This window comes from Phocoena phocoena, chromosome 8 (assembly GCF_963924675.1).
Source record: "Phocoena phocoena chromosome 8, mPhoPho1.1, whole genome shotgun sequence".
NCBI classification, from domain to species: domain Eukaryota; kingdom Metazoa; phylum Chordata; class Mammalia; order Artiodactyla; family Phocoenidae; genus Phocoena; species Phocoena phocoena.
Window position 1 is genome coordinate 34,165,865 of NC_089226.1, and position 26,666 is coordinate 34,192,530.

At 36.7% G+C, this 26,666-nt stretch overlaps 1 protein-coding gene across 1 annotated transcript in view; it reads right to left on the bottom strand.

The window, feature by feature from the left end:
• Positions 1–26,666, bottom strand: part of CNTN5 (contactin 5) — a 1,437,259-nt gene that overhangs the window by 98,583 nt on the left and 1,312,010 nt on the right. The window contains exon 17 of the mRNA XM_065881340.1: positions 19,943–20,101. Coding sequence (XP_065737412.1) covers positions 19,943–20,101 — 159 coding nt within the window. The remainder of the gene's footprint in view (positions 1–19,942; positions 20,102–26,666) is intronic.

Here is a 26,666-nt window from a genome sequence, read left to right on the forward strand (position 1 = left end):
ATTTAAAGTAATTATTGATAAGTATGTAGTTATTGCTATTTTATTAACTTCTTTATGGTAGTTTCCACAGTTCATTTTTGTTCACTTCTCCTTTTGCTCTCTTCCCTTGTGGTTTGATGACTATCTTTAGTTTTATGTTTGAATTCCTGTCCCTCTTTTGTGTGTATCTCATATCTCTTGTAAATTTTTGGTTTGTGGTTACCATGAGGTTCATATATAACTATATAACTGTATATATATATATATATATATATATATATATATATATAATTATTTAAGTTGATGATCTCTTAAATTTGAATGCATTCTAATAAGCCTGCATTTGTACTCCCCCCAAAGTTTAATGTTTTTCACATCATTTTACACCTTTTGCTTTGTGTATCCCTTAACAACTTGTTGTGTATATAGATGATTTTACTACTTTTGTCTTTAACCGTCCTACTAGCTTTATAAATGGTTGATCTATCACTTTTATTGTATGTTTCACTTTATTGTATGTTTGTTTGCCTTTGCTTGTCTGTAAATCTCTTCACATCTGAGTGGTAGCTTTTCTGGGTAGAATATTCTTGTTTGTAGGTTTTTTCCTTTCATCACTTTGAATATATCATGCCACTTCCTTCTGGCCTGCAATGTTTATGCTAAAAATTCAGCTGATTTTTCCTATGGAAGTTCTCTTGTAACTTGTTTTTCTCTTGCTGATTTAAAAAAATATCCTTTTATCTTTGATGTTGACATTTAATTATGGTATGTCTTGGTGTGGGCTTCTATGGGTTGATCTTGTTTGGGACACTGTGTGCTTCCAGGAACCTGATGTTTGTTTCCACTATGAGATTAGGGAAGTTTTCAGCTATTATTTCTTCAAATGATTTCTCTGACCCTTCTTCTTCTGGGACCTCTATAACATGAATGCTACTACATTAGATGTTGTCCCAGTGGTCTCTTAAACTGTCCTTTTTTTTTTTTTTTTTTGCAGTATGCAGGCTTCTCACTGTTGTGGCCTCTTCCATTGTGGAGCACAGGCTCCAGACATGCAGGCTCAGTGACCATGGCTCATGGGCCCAGCCACTCCACGGCATGTGGGATCTTCCTGGACCAGGGCACAAACCCGTGTTTCCTGCATTGGCACATGGACTCTCAACCACTGCACCACCAGGGAAGCCTATGTCCTATTTTTTAAAATTTTTTTCTTCTTTTTTCAACTTGGGTGATTTTCACTACTGTGTCTTCAGTTTGATCTGTTCCTCTGTATTATGAAATATAGTATTGATTTCTTCTAGTGTATTTATTTCAGTTATTGTATTTTTCAGCTTTGTTTGGATCCTCTTTATATTTTCTAACTGTTAAAATTATCACCACATTCATCTATGTTCTCCTGAGTGTAGTGAGCATCTTTATGAACATTATCTTGAATTTCTTATCAGGTAGATTGCTTATCTCCACTTTGTTTAGTTCTTTTTCTGAGGTATTATGAGATTTTTTCTTTTTCCTTTTTATCATATTCCTCTGTCTCCTCATCTTGCCTAATTCTTTGCTTATTTCTATGTGTTGGATAAGTCAGTTATACTTCCCCATCATTGAGAAGTAGCCTCATGTAGGAGACATCTAGTAGACGTTCAACAGCACACTCCCTTCTAGTCACTGGAGCTATATACTCTAGGGGTCTCCCCTATTTGGGTTGCATGGACCCATCTATTGTAGTGAGGCTGACTACTGTGGGTGCTCTGGTGGGCTAGACTGGCCTCCATTCTGTTTGACTCTCAGGTACTGCCTCATGGCTGCTGGCCTGCTAAGGGCAGGGCCAAGTTTTGAAATGGTTGGCTGCTCAGCCTGGGTGGGTCCTGAGCTGGTGTCAGCCTGCTGGTGGGCAGGTAGGCCCTCAGCAATAATAGGTTAGACAGAGGACTCCAAAATGGCACTTGACAGCATCAGTATGCTTGTGGTAGAATGAGCTCCCCCAAATGGCTGTCACCAGTGTCTCTATCCCCAAGGGGAGCTCCATTGCCTCCTGCTTTTCTAGGAGGCTCTCCAAGATCAGCAAGTGGGCTGACCCAGATGCCTTTAAAATTATGGCCTCTACACTGGGACTTGAAATGTGTGAGATTTTGTGCATGCCTTTTACGAGTGGAGTCCCTATTTCCTACAGCCCTCCAATTCTCCTGAATGCAAGCCCCACTAACCTTCAAAGACAGAAGTTCTAGAGACTCTTCTTCCTGGTGCAGGATGCCCAGGGTGGGGAGCCCAATGTAGGGCTTGGAATCCTTGCTCCTTGGGGAGAAACTCTGAGACTGTGATTATCCTCCCATTTGTGGGTCACATACCTGGTGGTATGGGTCTCAACTACACAGTGTCTCTGTCCCTCCTCACCATCTCTTTTATGGTTTCTTCTTTATATCTTCAGTTGCAGAATAATATTTTCTCCTAGTCTTAGGGTCATTCTCATAGGTAGTCACTCTGTAAATAGCTGTAGTTTTGGTGTGCCCATGGGAAGTGGTGAGTTAAGGATCTTTCTACTCAGATATCTTCACCACACATCTCTTGAAATTTTAAACAGAGTGGTCAGTATGAGCCTCATTATGAAGGTGCATTTGAGTGAACTTTTGAATGAAGTTTGGATTTAGCTATGCCAATATTTGGAGGAAAGCATCCCATGTAAAATGAGTAACTAGTACAAAGGTATTAGACGCATTATAGGCAGGACATTAGAAGACCAGTGAGTCAGGAGCAGAGTGAGAATGGTAGAAAATGAGTTTGTAGAGGGATTGGAGGAACCAAGACATAAAGGATTTGGTCTTTCATCCTGAGAGAAATGAAGAGACATTGGGGAATTGATACTGTGTTATCTTTAATATATTAAGTTATGTTGAAAATAGGAAGTAATTAAGGTTAAATGAAGTCATAAGGGTGGGACAATGATTTGATAAGAATAGTGTCTTTATAAGAAGAGACACTGGAAAACTTGCTTCCTGTCTGTCTGCTATGTGAGTATGCAGTGAGAGGGCTACTATCTGCAAGCCAGGGGGAGCATTCTCAGCAGAAATCAAAAGGAACTGGCTGACACCTACATGCTCAGTCACCAGAACTGTTAGAAAATAATATTTTGTTGTTTTAGCCACCTAGGTGATGGCATTTGGTTATGACAGCCCAAGCAGACTAATATACTACCTCTTCCACAGTACTTCTGATCTTCCTTACAATATAATATTTCTTTATTTGTTTCATTCATTAACTTCCAAGATACTATTTAACTTACATGTTTATTATGTTCTCTGTTTATTGTTTGTCCTCAACCATGTGAATACCGTCTACACAAGAGCATGAATGTTTTGTTTTGTTTTGTTCCCTCATACATTCTAAGTGCCTAGATCACTGTCTGAAGGTTGCTTGTTACATTATTATTGAATGAATGAAAGGGGAGTTCAAATTGCCAGGTGTGACCAACAGTTAATTTCTGTTTTAATCTTGATGTAATTATTTCTGATGCAATGCTAAAAAACAAAATTAATATAAAATTTATAACTATCCTTCCTCCCAAAGCTACATATATTTATATTCTCCTAGCCATAACTATAGGTTTTAAAGACTCCTACCTAGGGGGAGACATTCAAGATGGCAGAGGAGTAAGATGTGGAGATCACCTTCCTTCCCACAAATACAACAGAAATACATCTACATGTGGAAAAACTCCTACAGAACACCTACTGAATGCTGGCAGAAAACCTCAGACTTCCCAAAAGCCTCAGGAGTAGTGGATTAAGTCTCCACAATCAACGTGATGTACCCTGTATCTCTGGAATACCTGAATAGACAACAAATCATCTCAAAATTGAGGTGGTGAAATTTGGGGGCAACTGCAGACTTGAGATATATATATTTTTTCTATTTTTGCGAGTGTGTATGTGTATGCTTCTTTGTGTGATTGTGTATGTATAGCTATGTTTTACAATTTTTCATAGGGTTCTCTCTGTCCTTTTAATTTTTTTTTAAGTATGGTTTTTAGCACTTGTTATCACTGGTGGACTAGTATTTTGGTTTGGTTGCTCTCTTCTTTCATTCTTTTTAAATTACTTTTTAATTTTTAAAAAAATTTATTTTAATAACTTTATTTTATTTATTTATTTATTTATTTATTATTTTAATCTCCCTTTCCTTTGAAACCATGTAGCTGACAGTCTTGGTGCTCCAGCTGGGTGTCAGGCCTCTGATGAGGGGCAGCCGAGTTCAGAATATTGGCCCACCAGAGACCTCCTGGCTCCATGTGATATCAAATGGTGAAAGCTCTCCCAGAGATCGCCATCACAGTGCTAAGACTCAGCTCCACTCAACGACCAGCAAGCTACAGTGTTGGACAGCCTATGCCAAACAATTAGCAAGACAGGAACACAACCCCACCCATTAGCAGAGAGGCTTCCCAAAATCATAATAAGGTCACAGACACCCCAAAACACACCACTGGAAGTGGTCCTGCACACCAGAAAGACAAGATCCAGCACCACCCACCAGAAAACAGGCACCAGTTCCCTACACCAGGAGACCTACACAACCCACTGAAGCAACCTTAGTCACTAGGGACAGGCACCTAAAACAACAGAAAATACGAAGCTACTGCCTGTGAAAAGTAGACCCCAAACACAGTAAGTTAAGAAAAATGAGAAGAAAGAGAAACACACAGCAGTTGAAGGAGCAAGGTAAAAACCCACCAGACCAAACAAATGAAGAGGAAATGGGCAATCTACCTGAAAAAGAATTCAGAGTAATGATAGTAAAGATGATCCAAAATCTTGCAAATAGAATGGAGGAAACACAAAAACGTTTAACAAGGACCTAGAAGAATGAAAGAGCAAACAAACAATGATGAACAACAACAAAAAAATGAAATTAAAATTTTTCTAGAAGGAATCAGTAGCAGAATAACTGAGGCAGAACGGATAAGTGACCTGGAAGATAAAATACAGGAAATTACTATCACAGAGTATAATAAAGAAAAAAATAATGAAAACAATTGAGGACATTCTCAGAGACCTCTGGGACAACATTAAAAGCAACAACATTCGAATTATAGGGGTCCCAGAAGAAGAAGAGGAAAAAAAAGAGACTGAGAACATATTTGAAGAGATTATAGTTGAAAACTTCCTTAGTATGGGAAAGGAAAGAGTCAGTCAAGTCCAGGGAATGCAGAGAGTCCCATACAGGATAAATGCAAAGAGAAAAATGTCAAGACACATATTAAACAAACTATCAAAAATTAAATTCAAAGAAAAAATATTAAAAGCAGCAAGGGAAAAACAACAAATAATATACAACAGAATCCCCATAAGTTTAACAGCTGATCTTTCAGCAGAAACTATGCAAGCCAGAAGTGAGGGGCAGGGCATATTTAAAGTGATGAAAGGAAATAAATCTACAGCCAAGATTACTCTACCCAGCAAGGATCTCATTTAGATTTGAGGGAGAAATTAAAATCTTTGCAGACAAGTAAAAGCTAAGAGAATTCATCACCACCAAACCAGTTTTACAACAAATGCTAAAGGAACTTCTCTAGACAGGGAACACAAGAGAAGGAAAAGACCTACAATAACAAACACAAATCAACTAAGTAAATGGTAACAGTAACATACATATCGATAACTACCTTAAATGTAAATGAATTAAATGCTCCAACAAAAGATACAGACTGCCTGAATGGAAAAAAACACAAGACCAGTATATATTTTGTATACAAGAGAACCACTTCAGACCTAGGGACACATACTGACTGAAAGTGAGGGGATGGCAAAAGACATTCCATGTAAAGGGCAATCAAAAAAAGCTAGAGTAGCAATTTTCATATTAGAGAAAATAAACTTAAAAATAAAGACTATTACAAAAGACAAAGAAGGACACTACATAAGGATCAAGGGATCAATCCAAGAAGATATAACAATTGTAAATATTTATGCACCCAACATAGCAGCACCTCAATACATAAGGCAAATGCTAACAGCCATAAAAGGGGAAATCATAGTACAGGACACAAAGTAGATTTTAACATCCCACTTTCACCAGTGGAAAGATCATCCAGAATGAAAATAATTAAGGAAACACAAGCTTTAAATGATACGTTAAACAAGATGGACTTAATTGATATTTATAGGACATTCCATCAAAAAACAACAGAATACACATTCTTCCCAAGTGCTCATGAAACATTCTCCAGGATACATCATGTCTTGGGTCACAAGTCAAGCCTTGGCAAGTATAAGAAAATTGAAATCATATCAAGTGTCATTTCTGACCACACTCTATGAGACTAGATGTCATTTACAGGAAAATACAAGGAGGCTAAACAATACACTACTAAATAACCAAGAGATCACTGAAGAAATCAAGGAGGAAATAAAAAAATACCTAGAAACAAATGACAATGAAAACACAATGACTTAAAAAATATGGGATGCAACAAAAGCAGTTCTATGAGGAAAGTGTAAAGCAATACAATCCTACCTCAAGAACCAAGAAACATCTCAAATAAACAACCTTTTACACCTAAAGCAAATAAAGAAAGGAACAAAAAAACCTCAAAGTTAGCAAAAGAAAAGAAATCATAAAGATCAGATCAGAAGTAAATGAAAAAGAAATGAAGGAAACAATAGCAAAGACCAATAAAACTAAAAGCTGGTTCTTAGAGAAGATAAAAATAAATTGATAAACCATTATCCAGAATCATCAAAAAAAAAAAAAAGGGAGAAGACAAATCAATAGTATTAGAAATGAAAAAGAAGTAACAACTGACATTGCAGAAATACAAAGGATCATGAGAGATTACTACAAGCAACTATATGCCAATAAAATGGACCACATGGAAGAAATGGACAAATTTTTAGAAAAGTACAACCTTCCAAGTCTGAACCAGGAAGAAATAGAAAATATAAACAGACCAATCAAAAGCACTGAAATTGGGACTGTGATTAAAAATCTTCCAACAAACAAAAGCCCAGGACCAGACGGCTTCACAGGAGAATTCTATCAAACATTTAGAGAAGAGCTAACACCTATCATTCTCAAACTCTTCCAAAATACATCAGAGGGAGGAAGACTCCCAAACTCATTCTATGTGGCAACCATCACCCTGATGCCAAAACCAGATAAAGATGTCACAAAGAAAGAAAACTACAGGCCAATATCACTGATGAACATAGATGCAAAAATCCTCAACAAAATACTAGCAAACAGAATCCAACAGCACATTAAAAGGATTGTACACCATGATCAAATGGGGTTTATCCCAGGCATGCAGGGATTCTTCAATATATGCAAATCAATCAATGTGATACACCATATTAACAATTTGAAGGAGGAAAACCATATGATCATCTCAATAGATGCAGAAAAAGCTTTGGACAAAATTCAACACTGATTTATGATATAAACCCTACAGAAAGTAGGCATAGAGGGAACTTACCTCAACATAATAAGGGCCATATATGACAAACCCACAGCCAACATCATTCTCAATGGTGAAAAACTGAAAGCATTTCCTCTAAGATCAGGAACAAGACAAGGTTGCCCACTCTTTCCACTATTATTCAACATAGATTTTGCAGTTTTAGCTACAGCAATCAGGGAAGAAAAAGAAATTAAAGGGATCCAAATTGGAAAAGAAGAAGTAAAGCTGTCACTGTTTGCAGAAAACATCGTACTATACATAGAGAATCCTAAAGATGCCACCAGAAAGCTACTACAGCTAATGAATGAATTTGGTAAAGTTGCAGGATACAAAATTAATGCACTGAAATCTCTTGAATTCCTATACACTAATGATGAAAAATCTGAAAGAGAAATTAAGCAAACATTCCCATTTACCATTGCAACAGAAAAGAATAAAATACCTAGGAATAAACCCACCTAAGAAGGCAAAAGACCTGTATGCAGAAAACTATAAGACACTGTTGGAAGAAATTGAAGAGGATACATACAGATGGAGAGATATACCATGTCCTGGGATTGGTAGAATCAACAATGTGAAAAAGACTATACTACCCAAAGCAATATACAGATTCAATGCAATCCCTGTGCAACTACCAATGGCATTTTTCACAGAACTAGAACAAAAATTTATACAATGTGTATGGAAACAGAAAAGACCCCGAATAGCCAAATTCATCTTGAGAAAGAAAAATGGAGCTAGAGGAATCAGGCTCCCTGACTTCAGACTATACTATAAAACTACAGTAATAAAGTAATAAAGTAATGAAACTTGAAAGCTTTTCTGCAGCAAAGGAATCCATAAACAAGATGAAAAGACAGCCCTCAGAATGGGAGAAAATATTTGCAAATGAAGCAACTGACAAAGGATTAATCTCCAAAATTTACAAGCAGCTCAAGCAGCTCAATACAAAAATTCAAACAAACCAATCCACAAATGGGCTGAAGACCTAAATAGACATTTCTCCAAAGAAGATATACAGATTGCCAACAAACACATGAAAAGATGCTCAATATCACTATTCATTAGAGAAATGCAAATCAAAACTACCATGAGGTGTCACCTCACACTATTCAGAATAGTCATCATCAAAAAATCTACAAACAATAAATTCTGGAGAGGGTGTGGAGAAAACGAGACCCTCTTGCACTGTTGGTAGGAATGTAAATTGATACAGCCACTATGGAGAACAGTATGGAGATTCCTTAAAAAAGTAAAAATAGAACTACCATATGGCCCAGCAATCCCACTAATGGGCATATACCCTGAGAAAACCATAATTCAAAAAGAGTCATATACCACAACGTTCATTGCAGCTGTATTTACAATAGCCAGGGCATGGAAACAACCTAAGTGTCAATCAACTGATGAATGGATAAAGAAGACATGGTATATATATATATATATATATAAATGGAATATTACTCAGCCATAAAAATTAACAAACTGAGTTTCTGTAGTAGGTGGATGGACCTAGAGACTGTCATACAGAGTGAAGTAATTCAGAAAGTGAAAAACAAATACTATATGGTAACACATATATATGGAATCTAAAAAAAAAAAAAGTTCTAAAGAATGTAAGGGCAGGACAGGAATGAAAATGCAGACATTGAGAATGGACTTGAGGACACAGGGTATGGGAAGTTTAAGCTGGGACAAAGTGAGAATGTGGCATTGACATATATACACTACCAAATATAAAATAGATAGGTAGTGGGGAGCATCCGCATATCACAGGGAGATCAGCTCGGTGCTTTGTGACCACCTAGAGGGGTGGGATAGGGAGGGCAGGAGAGAGACTCAAGATGGAGGAGATATGGTGATATATGCATGTGTATAGCTGATTCAATTTGTTATGAAGCAGAATCTTACACACCACTGTAAAGCAATTATACTCCAATAAAGATGTTAACAAAAACTAAAGACTCCCACCCCTATTCCATATCCTCTCCATCATCCTTAATTCTAATTTCTCTTTGAAAATGATAAAAGAAAGTTTAGAATTCTGAATTCATTGCTACTTGTAAGGACTATTAAAAAATTGCAAAAAAAAAAAAAGAGTTGAAGGTATTAATATTTGCGATGAAATAACATACAATATGAACTAGAATAGAAATATTTTTATAAAATTAGTATTTTTATTTCAAATGCAATATTGTGGAGATTAAAGATAATGGAGAATGTATATCAAAGGATGCATTTTTAAAGACTTGCATGTATCTTTCTATAAAATTAGTCTTTCTGGAACTCTGGAGACAAGTTGGTTTCAAAGAAATTATTCTGCTTCAGAATCAACACACAGCAACTTTAGTGGAGGACTGCATATTGATTCCAGGAGAAAAACTTGTTAAAATGCTTTTCCTTTTAAAAAATTGTATCCAAAAATTAAATTAAAATAAATTAAATTATATTAAAACAATAAACCTATTTAGTTGATAAATTTAACCACCAATCAGTCAGTGGAAACTATCCACAAAGAGGAGGCATATCTACTGATTGAAGAATAGTTAAGAAACATATTTGAATTAAGTAAATAAAGGCCAATCAATTCTTTGATTATAGGTGATTTGGTATTCTTAATCAAACATAGTCAAAAAAACTAAGTCAGCTAATACTGCTCAGTAATACAAATAGGAAAGCAAGTGTTCAAATCAAAAACAAGTAGTTTGAACAGAAAAGGGGGTTTGCAAGTGAAATCATCTATTTCTTATGATTGTTTTCATACTTTCAAAATGAATAAACAGCCCCATTCACAGTCACCTGTTTTAAGTCTTATTTTTGGGTGGGTGGCATTGATAAGTTAATTCCAGATGTCCTCAGCTAGAAGGCCCATGTGCGATTCATTACTTCATTTGTCAAAAATGAGGAACTCATTATTCTTTGTATTCATGTTGTCATATAACGGAATTTTAATAGTTTTTTAAATGCTAGCTTATGTGTTGCATTAACTTCATCAGAGAGTTCAAACTGCAGAACTAAATTTTTTTTCTATCATACGTTTCTACATTAGAGCATATCTCTACTGAAATTGATTTAGGTGAGATAGTAACTATGAAAACAAAAGACCTGCTGCCCAGTGATGATTTGCATCCAGAAGGACTTATTTTCCCTATCACAGGCATGAAAAAAATTATGGTCAGTATGAGCTAGGGGCAAAACCCAGGAAACATTTGAAACATCTCCTTTAGAGCATGCAAAAGGTGAGGACTGCTCTTTAGCTGGTCTGGAGGATGGCAATGCCTCTACCAGTAGCTTCAAGAGATGCTGAGTTTTAGAGAAAGGTGTGACTAACTTAGGTGAGGAACTCCTTGCTAGAGAACTATTGCTCTCAAGGGCAAATAAAATTGATCATTTATAGAAATCTATTTCTGAAAAATATATATTTACTTATAAATACAGTACAACCATATATTTTTATAAGTACTTGCTGAACTGAATTTAAAAAGAACTCTCTACTCAAAAATATTTACAACATTCAAATTAAATTAGAAAAATAAGAATGCAGCCTTATATCATGGACTTCTAAATAAATAAATACCTAAAATAGCATGTAATCCAAGCAATTAAGCCCTCTATACATACAACACACACACACACAAACACCAACACACACACACACCTCGCTTTTGTCTTTCCCTAGCTTATGCCAAAATATTTTAGTTTATATATGTATATATGCATATATATGTACAAGATATATAGATATATATACACATATCTATCTATCTATCATTATCTATTAATCTATCAAACAACAAAATGTAGAAACAGGTGAGTCAAGGTATGTAAGAAATCAAGAAATAAGAGTAACTAGGAAAATATGGAAGATTAGATGTCCTGGATTGCCGTACCATGTGTTAAGGTAAGAAACACAAGAACATAGGTATGGATGAGCAAGGAAACATATATATATATTGCAATGTACCCACAAGTGAAACTTCCCAAGAAGTAAGTATTGTAGGCAATGTGGCAAGACTGGGCAGGGAACATAGCCACAAGCAGGAGAATGAGTTTCCTGAGTGCACAACATGAGATCTGAAGGTGAATCCATTTCCTCTCAGCATAGCAAAGGGTTTGGGCTCTCACACTAAGGATGATGTGGGAGCATCTTATAAATGGTGGTTATAAGAATTCTTGTATAAACCTGTTCATGTGGTCTGAATTTGTGTCCTTTCCAGAATTATCTACTGAACATAGACATTCCCCCAATTTCTTGACTCTGCATATTATTACAGGGTTAAAATGGAGCCAGGAATGAGTCTAATACTCACAATTACATATATTACAAGATAAATATATACACATGTATAGTACACTATAAAGATAATCATACTGAATTCTATGAATTAATATAGGAACCTAACAGCAAAAACACCTGAATTGTGGGACTTCCCTGGTGGCACAGTGGTTAAGAATACACCTGCCAGAAGACCTCAGACTTCCCAAAAGAGTGCGCAAGGAGAGGGAGTATGGAGCACTGCATAAACGAGCTCCAGAGATGGGCATGAGGCAGAGCTGTCAGTGAGGACACCAGAGATGGGCATGAAATGATAAAGCTTCTGCTGCAGCCACCAAGAAGCCAGTGTGCAAGAACAGGTCACTATCCAAGCTCTCCTCCCAGGAGCCTGTGCAGCCCACCACTGCCAGGGTGCCGTGATCCAGGGACAACTTCCCCAGAAGAACACATGGCGTGCCTCAGGCTGTTGCAATATCACGCTGGCCTCTGCTACCACAGGCTCACCCTCCATTCCGTACCCTTCCCTCCCCTTGGGCTGAGTGAGCTAGAGCCCCCTAATCAGCTGCTACTTTAACACCATCTTGTCAGATTGAGGAAGAGATGCGCTCAGGTGACCTACATGCAGAAGCGGGCCCAAATCCAAAGCTGAAGCCCAAGAGCTGTGCGAACAAAGGAGAGAAAGGGAAAATTCTCCAAGCAACCTCAGGAGCAGCAGATTAAATCTTCACAATCATCTTGATGTATCCTGAATCTCTGGAATACCTGAATAGACAATGAATCATCCCAAAATTGAGGCAGTGGACTTTGGCAGCAACTGTAGACTTGGGGTTTGCTTTCTGAATCCAATTTTTTTCTGGTTTTATGTTTATCTTTGTTTCATATTTAGAGTTTATTATCATTGGTAGATTTTTTTATTGATTAGGTTGCTCTCTTCCTTTTTTTTACAATATAGATATAATTTTTTTTTCTTTTTCTCTTTCTGTGAGTGTGTATGTGTATGCTTCTTTGTGTGAGTTTATCTGTATATCATTGCTTTTACCATTTGTCCTAGGGTTCTTTCTGTCTGTTTATTTTTTGTTTTCATACATTTTTGGTATAGTTTTTATCATTTGTTTTCATTGATAGATTTGTTTATTGGTTTGGTTGCTCTCTTCTTTCTTTCTTACTTTCTTTTTTAATGACTTTTTTTTTTTTTACATTTAATGATATATTTTTTAATTTTAATAACTTTGTTTTATTTTATTATTGTTTTTTCTTTTTTATTCTCCCTTTTCTTCTGAGCCATGTGGCTGATGGGGTCTTGCTCTGGCTGGGTGTCCAGCTCATGCCTCTGAGGTGGGAGAGCCGAGTTCAGTACATTGGTCCACAAGAGACCTCAGGGATCAATGTAATATCAAAAGACAAAAGCTCTCCCACAGATCCCACCTCAATGCTAAGCCCAGCTCCACTCAATGACCAGCAAGCTACAGTGCTGAACACCCTATGCCAGAAAACTAGGAAAACAGGAACACAACAACATCCAGTAGCAGAGAGACTGCCTAAAATAATAATAAGATCACAGACACCCCAAAACATACTGCCAAACACAGTTCTGCCCACCAGAAAGACAAGAACCAGCCTCATCCACCAGAACACAGGCACTAGTCCCCTCCACCAGGGAAGCCTACCCAATCCAATGAACCACCCTTAGTCACTAGGGGCAGACCCTCAAAACAATGGTAACTATGAACACGGAGGCTGCAAAAAGAAGATCCCCAAACACAGTAAGTTAAACAAAATGAAAAGAAAGAGAAATATACGGCAGATGAAGGAGCAAGGCAAAAACCCACCAGACCAAATAAATGTATCAGAAATAAGCAATCTACCTGTAAAAGAATTCAGTGTAATGATAGTAAAGATGATTCAAAATCTTGGAAACAGAATGGATGAAACACAAGAAACGTTTAACAAAGATCTAGAAAAACTAAAGAGCAAAGAAACAATGATGAACAACACAGTAGATAAAATTAAATATTCTCTAAAAGGAATCAATAGCAGAATAAATGAGACAGAAGAACTGATAAGTGACCTGGAAGATAAAATACTGGAAATAACTACCACAGAGCAGAATAAAGAAAAAAGAATGAAAATAATTGATGACAGTCTCAGAGACCTCTGGGACCACATTAAACACACCAACATTCAAAGTATAGGGGTCCAAGAAGAAGAAGAGATAAAGAAAGGGACTGAGAAAATATTTGAAGAGATTATAGTTGAAAACATCCCTAATATGGGAAAGGAAACAGTCAATCAATTTCAGGAAGTGCAGAGAGTCCCATACAGGATAAATCCAAGGAGAAACACACCAAGACACATACTAATCAAACTATAAAAAATTAAATACAAACAAAATATATTAAAAGCAGTAAGGGAAAATCAACAAATAACATACAAGGAAATCCCCATAAGGTTAACGGCTGATCTTTCAGCAGAAACTCTGCAAAGCAGAAGGGAATGGCAGGACATATTTACAGTGGTGAAAGGGAAAAACCTACAACCAAGATTACTGGACCAGCAAGGATCTCAATCAGATTTGACAGAGAAATTAAAACCTTTACAGACAAGCAAAAGCTAAGAGGATTCAGGACCACCAAACCAGCTTTATGACAAATGCTAAAGGAATTTCTCTAGTCAGGAAACACAAAAGAAAGAAAAGACCTACAATAACAAACCCAAATCAATTAAGAAAATGGTAATAGGAACTACATATCAATAACTACCTTAAAGGTGAATTGATTAAATGATCCAACTAAAAGATATAGACTGGCTGAATGATTACAAACACAAAACCTGTATATATGCTGTCTACAAGGGACCCACTTCAGACCTAAGGACATGTACAGACTGAAAGTGAGGGGATGGCAAAAGACATTCCATGCAAATGAAAATCAAAAGAAAGCTGGAGTAGCAATTCTCATCTCAGAAAAAATATACTTTAAAATAAAGACTATTACAAGGGACAAAGAAGGACACTACATAACGATGACAGGATCGATCCAAGAAGAAGATATGAGAATTGTAAATATTTATGTACCCAACATAGGAGCACCTCAATACATAAGGCTAATGCTAACAGCCTTCAAAGGGGAAATCGACAGTAACACAATAATACTAGGAGACTTTAATACCCTACTTTCACCAATGGACAGATCATCCAAAATGAAAATAAATAAGGAAACACAAGTTTTAAATGATACATTAAGCAAGATGGACTTAATTGATATTTATAGGATATTCCATACAAAATGAGCAGATTATACTTTTGTCTCAAGCGCTAATGGAACAGTCTCCAGGATAGATCGTATCTTGGGTCACAAATCAAGCTTTGGTAAATTTAAGAATATTGAAATCAAATAAATTAACTTTTCCGACCACAACGCTTTGAGACTAGATATCAAATAGAGGAAAAAATCTGTAAAAAATACAAACACTTGGAGGGTAAACAATACACTACTGAATAGCCAAGAGATCACTGAAGAAATCAAAGAGGAAACAAAAAATACCTAGAAAAAAAGGAAAAATAAAACACAATGACCCAAAACCTATGGGATAGAGCAAAAGTAGTTCTAAGAGGGAAGTTTAGAGCCATACTATCTTACCACAAGAAACAACTCAAACAAACAACCTAACTTTACACCTAAAGCAACTAGAGAAAGAAGAACAAAAATCCCCAAAGTTAGCAGTAGGAAAGAAATCATAAAGAACAGATCAGAAATAAATGAGAAAGAAATGAAGAAAACAATAGCAAACATCTATAAGAGTAAAAGCTGGTTCTTTGAGAAGATAAACAAAATTTATAAACCATTAGACCGACTCATTAAGAAAAAAAGGGAGAAGACTTAAATCAACAGTATTAGAAATGAAAAAGAAGTAAAAACTGACACTGCAGAAATACAAAGGATCATAAGAGATAATTACAAGCAACTATATGCCAAGAAAATGGGCAACCTGGAATAAATGGACAAATTCTTAGAAAAGGACAACCTTCCAAGACTGAACCAGGAAGAAATAGAAAATATAAACAGACCAATCACAAGCACTGAAATTGAGACTGTGATTAAAAACCTTCCAAACACAAAAGCCCAGGACCAGATGGCTTCACAGGCAAATTCTATCAAACATTTAGAGAATAACTAACACCTATACTTCTCAAGCTCTTTCAAAATATAGCAGAGGGAGGAACACTCTCAAACTCTTTCTACAAGGTCACCATCACCCTGATACCAAAACCTGACAAAGATGTCACAAAGAAAGAAAACTACAAGACAATATCACTGATGAACATAGATGAGAAAATCCTCAACAAAATATTGGAAACAGAACCCAACAGCACATTAAAAGGAACATACAGCATGATGAAGTGGGGTTTATCCCAGGAATGCAAGGATTCTTCAATATATGCAAATCGATCAATGTGATAAACCATACAAACAAATTGAAGGAAAAAATACATATGATCATTTCAATAGATGCAGAAAAAGCTTTGGACAAAATTCAACACCGATTTATGATATAAACCCTCCAGAAAGTAGGCATAGAGGGAAATTACCTCAACATAATAAGGGCCATGTATAACAAACCCACAGCCGACATCATTTGCAATGGTGAAAAACTGAAACCATTTTCTCTAAGATCAGGAACAAGACAAGGTTGTCCACTCTCACCACTGTTATGCAACATAGTTTTGGAAGATTTAGCCACAGCAATCAGAGAAGAAAAAGAATGTTAAAGAATCCAAATTGGATAAAAGAAGTAAAGCTGTCACTGTTTGCAGATGACATGATACTATACATAGAGAATCCTAAAGATGCTACCAGAAAACTACTAGAGCTAATCAATGAATTGGGTAAAGTAGCAGGATACAAAATTAATGCACAGAAATCTCTCACATTCTTTTACACTAATGATGAAAAATCTGAAAGTGAATTTAAGGAAACGCCCCCATTTACCATTGCAATGAAAAGAATAAAATACCTAGGAATAAACCTACCTAAGGAGACAAAAGATCTGTGTGCAGAAAACTATAAGACACCGATGAAAGAAATTAAAGATGATACAAATAGTTGGAGAGATATACCATGTTCTTGGATTGCAAGAATCAACGTTGTGAAAATGACTCTACTACCCAAAGCAAACTACAGATTCAATGCAATCCCTATCAAACTACCACTGGCATTTTTCACAGAACTAGAACAAAAAAATTCACAATGTGTATGGAAACACAAAAGACCCTAACTACCCAAAACAACCTTGACAAAGAAAAATGGAGCTGGAGGAATCAGACTCCCTGACTTCAGACTATACTACAAAGCTACAGAAATCAAGACAGTATGGTAGTGGAACAAAAACAGAAATATAGATCAATGGAACAGGATAGAAAGCCCAGAGATAAACCCATGCACACATGGTCACCTTATATTTGATAAAGGAGGCAAAAATGTATAATGGAGAAAAGACAGCCTCTTCATTAAGTGGTGCTGGGAAAACTGGACAGCTACATATAAAGGAAGGAAATTAGAACACTCCCTAACACCATACACAAAAATAAGCTCAAAATGGATTAAAGACCTAAATGTAAGGTCAGACACTATAAAACTCTTAGAGGAAAATATAGGCAGAACACTCTATGACATAAATCACAGCAAGATCTTTTTTGACCCACCACCTAGAGAAATGGAAATAAAAACAAAAATAAACTAATGGGATCTAATGAAACTTAAAAGCTTTTCCACAGCAAAGGAAACCATAAACCAGATGAAAAGACAACCCTCAGAATGGGAGAAAATATTTGCAAATGAAGCAATTGACAGAGGATTAATCTCTAAAATTTACAAGCAGCTCAATATCAAAAATCAAACAACCCAATCCAAAAATGGGCAGAAGACCTAAATAGACATTTCTCCAAAGAAGATATACAGATTGCTAAGAAACAGATGAAAGGATGCTCAATATCACTATTCATCAGAGAAATGCAAATCAAAACTACAATTGGGTATCACCTCACACCGGTCAGAATGGCCATCCTCAAAAAATCTACAAACAATAAACACTGGAGAGGGTGTTGAGAAAAGTGAACCATCTTGCACTGTTGGTGGGAATGTAAATTGATACAGCCACTATGGAGAACAGTATGGCTATTCCTTAAAACACTAAAAATAGAGCTACCATATGACCCAGTAATCCCACTACAGTGCATATACCCTGAGAAAGCTATAATTCAAATAGAGTCATGCAGCACAATGTTCATTGCAGCTCTATTTACAATAGCCAGGACATAGAAGCAATCTAAATGTCCATCGACAGATGAATGGATAAAGAAGATGTGGCACATATATAAAATGGAATATTACTCAGCCATGAAAAGGAACAAAATTTAATTATTTGTAGTGAGGTGGATGGACTCAGAGACTGTCATACAGAGTGAAGTAATTCAGAAAGAGCAAAACAAATACTGTATGCTAACACATATATATGCAATCAAAAAAAAATGTTTCTGAAGAGCCTAGGGGCAGGACAGGAATAAAGATGCAGACATGGAGAATGGATTTGAGGACACAGGGAGTGGGAAGGGTAAGCTGGGACTAATTTAGAGAGTGGCATGGACATGTATACACTACCAAATATAAAATGGATAGCTAGTGGGAATCCACTGCCTAGCACAGGGAGATCAGCTTGGTGTTTTGTGACCACCTAGATGGGTGGGGTAGGGAGGGTGGGAAGGAGATGCAAGAGGGAGGAAATATGGGGATATATGTATGTTTATAGCTGATTCACTTTGTTATAAAGCAGAAACTAAGACACCATTGTAAGGCAATTATACTCCAATAAAGATGTTTAAAAAAAGAAAGGAAAAATGAATCCATCTGCCAGTGCAGGGGACACAAGTTCAAGCCCTGGACCAGGAAGGTCCCACATGCCATGGAGCAACTAATCCCGTGTGCCACAACTACTGAGCCCATGTGCCTAGAGTCCATGCTCTGCAAAATGAGAAGCCACCATAATGAGAAGCCCGTGCACCCGAACAAAGAAGAGTCCCAGCTCCCCGCAACTAGAGAAAGCCTGTGCAACAACAAAGACCAAACCCAGCCAAAGTAAAATAAATATATAAATAAAATTAAGAAAAATAAAGAAAAACCTAAATTGTATTTTGCATGTGGATGAATATACTTTCTTTCCCCTAAATTTCAAACTTTTACCCAAAAACAATTTTCTGCTCAAATTTAATTTATTTAAGCAATGAGATGGACCACTTTACTCCTATAACATTCAGATTGAGTTTTATGGTTACTGCACTCAGATATTTTACTGACTTTATATTTCACTTCTATGCAGGTAAATCAATTTTATATTTAGATAGAAAATAAAATCACAAATCCCTGCTCAGTATGGACAACTGCTTCTGAAGATTACATTTTATAGATACTGTACACTTTTTCACCAATATGCTAAATTGGTGATAACTATCAACTGAGTGTAATTTCACATATCCTTGCAGACAGCCACATTTGGAGAGGGAAGGGAAGTTTAGTTATAACGTGATGAGAAAATCTTCAGGGAAGAAAATTATTTTTAAAATAATGCAAGTGGAAGGCAAACATCTTAGAAGTAAGCATTAAAATGCTGTATTGTTTTAAATAATGTGATTTTATATTAGATTTTCTTTTTATAAATAAAACAGATGTATGACTCTAAAGGGGTAGCCCAAGGAACTGGAGTAATGGAGCAGTTCTGTATCTGTCTTGGTAGCGATTTGAATAGATATAATAAAATTTCATAGAATTTTATGGAACTATACCCTAAAAATATTGCATGTAAAAAAGGGTGAAATTTGAATATGATCTGTGGTTTATAACATTGTATCAATGTCAGTTTCCTGATTTGATCATTGTGCCATTGTTATGTAGAATGTTTTCATTGGGGCAAGGTGAAGGATGGGCCCACAGGGAATCTTTGTATTATTTTTGCAACTTTTATGTGAGTTTAAGGTTATTTCAATAAACAAAGATAAATGATGTGGTCCTTCCTTGGAAAATGAGAAAAGAAGAAAGCAAAGTGACTTTATAAAAAGAAGGCAACAATGATTAATATTGCCATAAATAACAAAATTTCCAGAATCCAAAATAATCCAACTAAGATTGTTAGCAAATATAGCTCATGACATAGAAAGCTGCTCTGGTGTCTGACATTGCCTTAGAGCCTCTTACCTGTTTTTACTGTTTGCCAGCCCAGGGAGAAGGGGCTGCGAGCCTGCAAGTTGTATGAGGAGATGGGGCTGTGGTTGTCAGTAGCTGGACTCCAGGAAAGTGTGGCTGTGCTCTCACTGATTTCCTCAACGATCACTATCCCTGGTGGACCTGGGGGACCTATAAGCAAAAGGGAATGGATAAAGTTAAGGTCAAGCCATGAGAAATTGTATTTCCAGTAAGGACCCAACAAAACTAGTAAGTATCTTAATGAAATACATATTTAGTAATGAACGTTGACAGTAAAAAAGAAATGAGATGCAAGTTGGTTTCCATGATTTCTGGGGATAACTTAAGTATAGTTTAGATTTTTTTTTTCTAATACTTTGTACTTGGAGGCAGCTACCAGTTAGCATTGCATTTTATAGAAGAGGAAAATAGAATTAAAAACAAATACAAGGATTTGAATGTCAGGAGCAACTATGACTCTTGAAATCAATCACAGCTTACAGAAGCAACAACAGAGTGATAGGCAATGCTATCGGGAACAGAAACAATCCCATCATTACCACAAACCTACAGGTGTGTGGGCCTAATTTTCATGTTCACGAAGAGTACAGTGTACAAATAGTGTGATGTACCTATCAAGTAGCTTAAATTCAAACAGGGAGGGCTTCCCTGGTGGTGCAGAGGTTGAGAATCTGCCTGCCAATGCAAGGGACATGGTTTCGAGCCCTGGTCTGGGAAGATCCCACATGCCGTGGAGCAACTAGGCCCGTGAGCCACAACTACTGAGCCTGTGCGTCTGGAGCTTGTGCTTCGCAGCAAGAGAGGCCACGACAGTGAGAGACCCGCATACTGTGATGAAAAGCGGCCCCCGCTCGTCGCAACTAGAGAAAGCCCACGCACAGAAACGAAGACCCAACACAGCCAAAAAAAAAAAAATATTCAAACAGGGAACAATGAAAGGCTCTGAAATAATGAGATTTCAGACCAAGAAAGAGTATATACTAGAAGTGAGACATGGAAGAATGATTAGATGATGATAATGATGATGACTTTTTGGTGAGGGTGAGAGGATGATGAATTAGAGAAGATTATTCCCCTTTTGATCATAAAAAATTGGTATAGAATAGTGATTATCAAGTGATGTGCACGTAGACTCCAGCTTCAAAAAACAACCAAGATCTGATATGAGGAGAAATATACTTCTGTATTACTACTTCTAAAACAGGGATTTCTAATAACATTCAAAAATATATAGAGTGTTGATATTTTAGTGGCTAAGAACAATGCCAGTTTCCTTATTAACATTTTTCTATTCCCAAATATGGACAATGCAAGCTGCAAGGATGCTTTTATTTTCAATGAAAAATATAATCCACTTTTAAATATTTTATTTTCCAAATTAGTCCTTATGTAGCAAGTTGCTCTCTGGATTTGGGGATTATGAAGTCTGAGCAGTAAGGGCTGACCTAGACTGTAAGGAGCTAGGAAATGGTGGAATGCTAACTAAAGAGATGGAGACAGTAAAGACCTCTGAGTACAAAATAAGGAAGGGACGATGAGATGGACAAAGTGTTTTTTAAACATCACCAAGTGAATGACATTTTTAGGAAATGAGAAATGAGTGTTTTATCAAGAGTAAGTAGAACCAGCAGTGGCTAGCAGAGACTCAAGACTTAGAAGACAAGGACTATTTCATCAGGAAGGTGACAAAAGACTGAGATTGTGAGCAAACGTGTAGAGGACAACCATGAGAAGTGGCATACTTTTTTCCTCTGAGAGAAATTAAGGAAGAAACAATGAATAGAGAGATAAAGCTTTTGAAATGTTAAGAAGGGAAGTTGGGAGAGCTCATTTGGGAAGGTTCTCCTTTTTTCACTAAAGAAGGAAAAATTATCCACAGAAAGTGAAGGTTGTTGGGTGAGAATGGGATTGGGAGCTAGAGGAGAATGGAAAATGTCTGAATAAGCCCATGACAAAAGAGGAAAGACATGAAGAAGAGTGAAATATAAGTATTTTGGAATAGTCCTGGAGTTCAAGTTTGGTTCAATAACATAATTTTGAAGTGGAACTGACCAAGTCAACAAAGTTAGGTTAGAAAGCCAGGACCAGGGCCAGAAAAAGTGGTTAATTGGGTCAATTTAGATTTAGTTTACAAATTTGATATGACATCATCAAAGTTGCCAATGGTATAAACGACCATAGTCTCAAGGAGGACTAGAGAGCCAAGTGAAGCCAGAATGGTGCTGGCAGACTAGAATAAAAGAGCAGAGTCCAGGAAACCAGGTTTTTATGAGGGGAAGATGTAAGAATAAGGAATTGTGAGAAGAAAATAATAGAATTTGTGATTTAAGTGTAGGGAACTTTTGATGAGAATTTGTGTTTATCTGGAATGAAGTGGGAAATATAATTATTAGGTCAAGGACTTATGGAAGAATATGTTTGATGTGTCACCAATATAAATTAAAGTTCAGAGTATTAAAATGGTAGCTAAGGATGAGGTGTGGAAGATAAATGAGATCCAGGTACTGAAGATGTCTAACAAGTTGTTAGACTGCAATGACATGTATATGGAGGAGTGAGTCTAATGATAATAAAGATAAGAATATTAACTGTAATAATAATACCAATAGCTACCATATCCTCACTGTACTGTATTAAGTCATTAAGTATTTTGCAAACATTAACTTGTTCACCTATTTCTATGTCACCGTGAGGTGGGCATTATAATCCCTATTTCATAGAGGACATAAGGGAATCTCAAATAGCTAGTTTGGTCGATTAATAATAAATAAGTTACATAGTCAATAACCTTACTATATGTTACACTAGGCAGTGGGTATCAGAGAATCCCTTCTAGTGAGGAGAAATTATTCACCCAAGTAGCTCTGCTAGTGAATGGCACAGCAGAGATCTGAATTCAGATCTGATTGTAAAGTCTGATTTGTTCAAGAAAGCAAGGATTACAGAGATCCTTCTTCCTTTCCCTGTTAATTGTGGAGTACTTTCAGTTGAAGGAATGAAAGAAAGAGAAAAAGTGTGTGTTGGGGAATGGCACATTTAAATTATGTATTAGAAATAGACATAACATTGAAGAAACTGTTTAGGACTTTGTGGCAGTCTGTGTATGAGATAGCCACCAACACTTTCTTTCCTCCTTGTACGTGCAGGTCATTCCCTTTTTGAAAGGTGAATCCTATTCTTTCAATCCCGTTGAATTTGGGTTGGCCTGTGACTACAGGCATACTTCAGTGATACTGTGGAATTTTTTCTAGATGACCATAATAAAGCTAATATTGCAATAAAGCAAGTCACACAATTTTTTTTGATTTCCAAGTGCATATAAAATTATGTTTACATCATACTATAGTCTATCAAGTGTGCAATAACATTATTTCTATAAAAGAAATGTACATACCTTAATTAAAAATACTTTATTGCTAAAAACTGCTAACCATTATCTGAGCCTTCAGTAGGTCATAATCTTTTAGCTGGTGGAGGGTCTTGTCTCAAAGTTGACAGCTGCCGACTGATTGAGGTGGTGGTTGCTGAAGGTTGGGGTGGCTGTGGCAGTTTCTTAAATTAAGTCAACAATGAAGTTTGCCACATAGATTGACTCTTCCTTTCATGAATGAGTTCTCTGTAACATACTATGATGCTAGATAACATTTTACCCAAAGTAGAATTTCTTTCAAAACTGGAGTCAGTCCTCCCAAACAATTTTCATAATTGTTTCAACAATTTTCATAGCACTTTTGCCAAGGTAGTTTCCATCCCAAGAAATCATTTTCTTAACACATCTGTAAGAAGCAACGCTTCATTTGTTAAAGTTGTATCATGAGAATGCAGGAATTCAGTCACAGCTACAACCTACACTTCAAACTTTAGTACTCTTGCTATTTCCACTACATCTTCCTCTACTAAAGTCTTGAATCCCTCAGTCATCCATAAAAGTTGGAATCACCTCCTTCCGAATTCCTGCTAATGTTGATATTTTGACTTCTTCCCATGAATCACAAATGTGCGTAATGGAATTAGGATGGTGAATCCTTTCCTGAAGGTTTTCAGTTTATTTTACTCAGATCCATCAGAGGAATCACTGTCTATGGCAGTTGTAGCCTTATGAAATGTATTTCTGAAATAAAAAGACTTGAAAGTCAAAATTACTCCTTGATCCATGGGCTGCAGAATGGATATTGTGTTAGCAGGCATGAAAACAACATAAATCTTGTTGTACATCTCCATCAGAACTCTTGGGTCACCAGGTGCATTATCATTGAGCTGTAATATTTTGAAAGAAATCTTTTTTCTCTGAGCAGTACGTCTCAACAGTGGGCTTCAAATATTGAGTAAACCATGTTGTAAACAGATATACTGTCACCCATGCTTTGTTGTTCCACTTATAGAGCACAGGCAGAGTATATTTAGGCCCTAGGATTTTCAGAATGGTAAATGAGCAGTGGTTTCAACTGAGAGTCACCAGCTGCATTAGCCCCTAACAAGAGAGTCAACCTGCCTGTTGAAGCTTTGAAGTCATGCATTGACGCATCCTCTCTAGCTGTGAAAGTCCTAGATGGCATCTTCTTCCAATAGAAGGATGTTTCATGTACATCGAAAATAAGTTATCCAGTGGAGCCATTTTTATTAATTATCCTAGCTAGATCTTCTGGATAACTGGCTGCAACTTCTACATCAGCACTTGCTGCTTCACCTTGTACTTTTATGTTATGGAGATGGCTTCTTTACTTAAACCTCAGGAACCAACCTCTGCTAGTTTCAAACTTTTCTTTTGCAGCTCTCTCACCTCAGTCTTCATAAAATTGAAGAGAGTTAGGCCTTTGCTCTGGATTAGGCATTGGCTTAAGGGAATGTTGTGGCTGGTTTGATCTTCTGTCCAGAACTAAAACTTTCTTCATATCAGCAATAAGCCTGTTTTGCTTTCTTATCATCTGTGTATTCACTGGAGTAGCACTTTTAATTTCCTTTAAAAACTTTCCTTTACATTCAAGAGGCATAGATTTCAGCTTATCTCAACTTTAAACATGCTTTCCTCTCTAAGCTTAATCATTTCTAGCTTTTGATTTAAAGTGAGAGACCTGCGACCCTTTCTTTAACTTGAACACTTAGAGGTCATTGTAGTGTTATTAACTAGTCCAATATCAATATTGTTGTGTCTCAGGGAATAGGAAGGCCCAAGGAGAGGGAGAGATATAGGGGGACAGATGGTCAGTGGAGTAATAAGAACACATACAACATTTATCAGTTAAATTTGCTTTCTTTTTTTTTTTTTTTTTTTTTTGCGGTATGCGGGTCTCTCGCTGCTGTGGCCTCTCCCGTTGCGGAGCACAGGCTCCGGACGCGCAGGCTCAGCGGCCATGGCTCACGGGCCCAGCCGCTCCACGGCATGTGGGATCTTCCCGGACCGGGGCCCGAACTCATGTCCCCTGCATCGGCAGGCGGACTCTCAACCACTGCACCACCGGGGAAGCCCTAAATTTGCTTTCTTATATGGGTGTAGTTCATGGTGCCCCCAAACAATTGCAATTGTAGTATCAAATATCACTGATTGCAGAGTACCATAACAAATATAACAATAATAAAAAAGTTTGAAATATTGCAAAAATTACCAAAATGTGACACAGAGACACAAAGTGAGAAAATGCTTTTGGAAAAATGGTGCTGATAGACTTCTTTGATGCAGGGTTGCCACAAACCTTCAATTTGTAAAAAATGCAATATCTGCAAAGTGCAATAAAGTACAATAAAATGAAGTATGCCTATATTTGACCCAGATGACAATGGTAGAACTGACACAGCATAACTTTTGAGGAGAAATCATAAGAAGTTTGCAGCTTCATCCCATGTCTCCTGGAATGCTTATGGGAAAATCCAGCTGCCTAGTTAGAAGTCCTATTAAACTGAGCTACCATTCTGTCAGGAAGTCCAAGCTAACCATTTGGAGAATCCCATGGAGAGAGGGATATCCAACTTGCTCTCAGCTATTCCAGTCATTTCAGCCCAGGCACCAGACATGTGAAGAAGCCTTCAAATGATTCCAGCTTCAGCCACCTTTAGACACATGCACGTGAGAAATCCCTGCTAAGAACCTAGCTATGCCTGTCAGCTGCCAAAACCATGAGAGCAAATAATGTATGGATATTTTAAGCCACAAATTTTGGGGAAACAATGGATAATTGGAACAGACTTCAAAATAGTCTTATTTGAGAGTTTGTTCATAGGTAGGGAATTTGTCAGGAGAATCTTTAACATGCTTTGAAAAAAGACTTGAAATTTAGCTATTGTATTCAAATAAGAATAATTACCAACATAATTCATTTATTAAGTTCTTCCATATTGTTCCATTTCTTCTGTTCCATTTCACCCATTCTATTCATTTATGTCTTCAAAAAGAATTAACGATCACCTACATGTGAGGCATGATAGGAGATACTGTGGAAAGTAACTATTAGTTAACTTAAATAAAATAATTTGCCTTTCTTAGTACTAAATCTCTACTAAAATATTTAAATTATTTCTCTTAAAAAACATATTTCTTTTAATGATAGGCAATAATTACTCTAAATACTTTTTAAAACTTCAGCTGGAACAAAAAATGGAACTTACAACATAATAAATGCCCAAGTATTTTTCTTTATATTTGGCTATTTTCCCAAATATAGTCCTTAGCAAAATAATCAGTGACAGTGAACAAGATTTATGTACCCAGGATGCTGATTGT